The 2,391-nt window shown below is 57.7% G+C and overlaps 1 protein-coding gene across 1 annotated transcript in view; it reads left to right on the forward strand.

The window, feature by feature from the left end:
* Positions 1 to 2,161: 2,161 nt before the first annotated feature.
* Positions 2,162 to 2,391, forward strand: part of LOC122190692 (putative protein TPRXL) — a gene marked incomplete at its 5' end in the record, with an annotated part of 798 nt that continues 568 nt past the window's right edge. The window contains one exon of the mRNA XM_042890780.1: positions 2,162 to 2,252. Coding sequence (XP_042746714.1) covers positions 2,162 to 2,252 — 91 coding nt within the window. The remainder of the gene's footprint in view (positions 2,253 to 2,391) is intronic.

The following is a 2,391-nucleotide window of genomic DNA, read 5'->3' on the forward strand; positions in this document are numbered from 1 at the left end:
TGGGATTGTGCCCCATAGGATGGGATTGTGCCCCATAGGATGGGATTGGGCCCCATAGGGTGGGATTGCGACCCATAGGGTGGGATTGTGCCCCATAGGGTGGGATTGTGCCCCATAGGAAGGGATTGTGCCCCATAGGATGGGATTGGGCCCCATAGGGTGGGATTGTGCCCCATAGGAAGGGATCCCACCCCATAGGATGGGATTACGACCCATATGTTGGGATTACGCCCCATAGGACGGGATTCTGCCCCACAGATCGGGTTCCCCCCCATAGATTGGGATCCCGCCCCATAGATCGGGATCTCACCCCATAGATTGGGATCCCGCCCCATAGCTCGGGATCCCGCCCCATAAGCTGGGGTTCCCCCCCATAGCTTGGGATCCCGCCCCATAGATCACGATCCCACCCCATAGCTCGGGATCCTGCCCCATAGATCGGGATCCCGCCCCATAGATCAGGATCCCACCCCATAGATCAGGATCCCACCCCATAGATCGGGATCCTGCCCCATAGATCGGGATCCTGCCCCATAGATCGGGATCCCACCCCATAGATCGGGATCCTGCCCCATAGATCGGGATCCCGCCCCACAGATCGGGTTCCCCCCCATAGCTCGGGATCCCACCCCATAGAACTGGATCTCACCCCATAGATCGGGATCCTGCCCCATAGATCGGGGTTCTGCCCCACAGATCGGGTTCCCCCCCATAGGTTGGGATCCCACCCCATAGAACTGGATCTCACCCCACAGATCGGGATCCTGCCCCACAGATCAGGATCCCACCCCATAGATCAGGATCCTGCCCCATAGAACTGGATCCTGCCCCATAAGCTGGGGTTCTGCCCCACAGATCAGGATCCCACCCCACAGATCAGGATCCCGCCCCATAGATCGGGATGCTGCCCCATAAGCTGGGGTTCCGCCCCATAGCTCGGGATCCCGCCCCATAGATCACGATCCCACCCCATAGATCAGGATCCCGCCCCACAGCTTGGGATCCCACCCCATAGATCGGGATCTCACCCCATAGATCAGGATCCCGCCCCATAGCTCGTGATCCCGCCCCATAAGCTGGGGTTCCCCCCCATAGCTCGGGATCCCACCCCACAGCTCGGGATCCCGGCCCATAGATCAGGATCCCGCCCCATAAGCTGGGGTTCCACCCCATAGATCGGGATCCCGCCCCATAGATCAGGATCCCGCCCCATAGATCAGGATCCCGCCCCATAAGCTGGGGTTCCGCCCCATAGATCAGGATCCCGCCCCATAGATCAGGATCCCACCCCATAGCTCGGGTTCCGCCCCATAGATCAGGATCCCGCCCCATAGATCACGATCCCACCCCATAGCTCGGGTTCCGCCCCATAGATCAGGATCCCGCCCCACAGCTCGGGATTCCCCGCCGTCCTCCGTTCCGCCCCGACGCCCGGCTCCCCCCGCAGGTGTTGGGCCTGGGGGCGCTGCTGGGCTCGGCGCCGCGCTGGCCGCTGCTGCTGGCGCTGGGTCTCGGCCCGGCCGCCCTTCAGGCGCTGCTGCTGCCGCGCTGCCCCGACAGCCCGCGGTTCCTCATGGCCGCTCAGCGCCGCGGGGCCGCCGCGCACGGTAAGGAGCCTTCGGCCTCATCTCCATCCTCATCATCCTCACCGTCATCTTCATCATCATCATCATCCTCATCTTCATCCTCATCATCCTCACCGTCATCTTCATCATCATCATCATCTTCATCTTCATCTTCATCATCTTCATCCTCATCATCCTCACCTCCATCCTCATCCTCACCTCCATCCTCATCCTCACCTTCATCTTCATCATCATCTTCATCATCATCATCCTCACCTCCATCCTCATCCTCACCTCCATCCTCATCATCCTCATCATCTTCATCATCATCATCATCATCATCATCTTCATCACCTTCGGCCTCATCTCCATCCTCATCATCCTCACCTCCATCCTCATCCTCACCTTCATCCTCATCCTCACTTTCATCCTGATCATCCTCACCTTCATCTTCATCATCATCATCATCATCATCATCATCATCATCATCATCATCATCTTCATCTTCATCATCCTCACCTCCATCCTCATCCTCACCTCCATCCTCATCATCCTCATCCTCACCTTCATCCTCATCCTCATCATCCTCACCTTCTTCCTCATCTCCATCCTCATCATCCTCACCATCATCTTCATCATCATCATCATCATCATCTTCATCCTCATCATCCTCACCTTCGTCCTCACCTCCATCCTCATCCTCACCTTCATCCTCATCATCCTCACCGTCATCTTCATCATCATCATCATCACCTTCGGCCTCATCTCCATCCTCATCATCCTCATCATCCTCACCTTCATCCTCATCCTCATCATCCTCACCTTC

Source organism: Lagopus leucura, unplaced genomic scaffold (genome assembly GCF_019238085.1).
Source record: "Lagopus leucura isolate 7727_CA_CO unplaced genomic scaffold, USGS_WTPT01 33030-0_obj-0_obj, whole genome shotgun sequence".
Classification (NCBI taxonomy): Eukaryota; Metazoa; Chordata; class Aves; order Galliformes; family Phasianidae; genus Lagopus; species Lagopus leucura.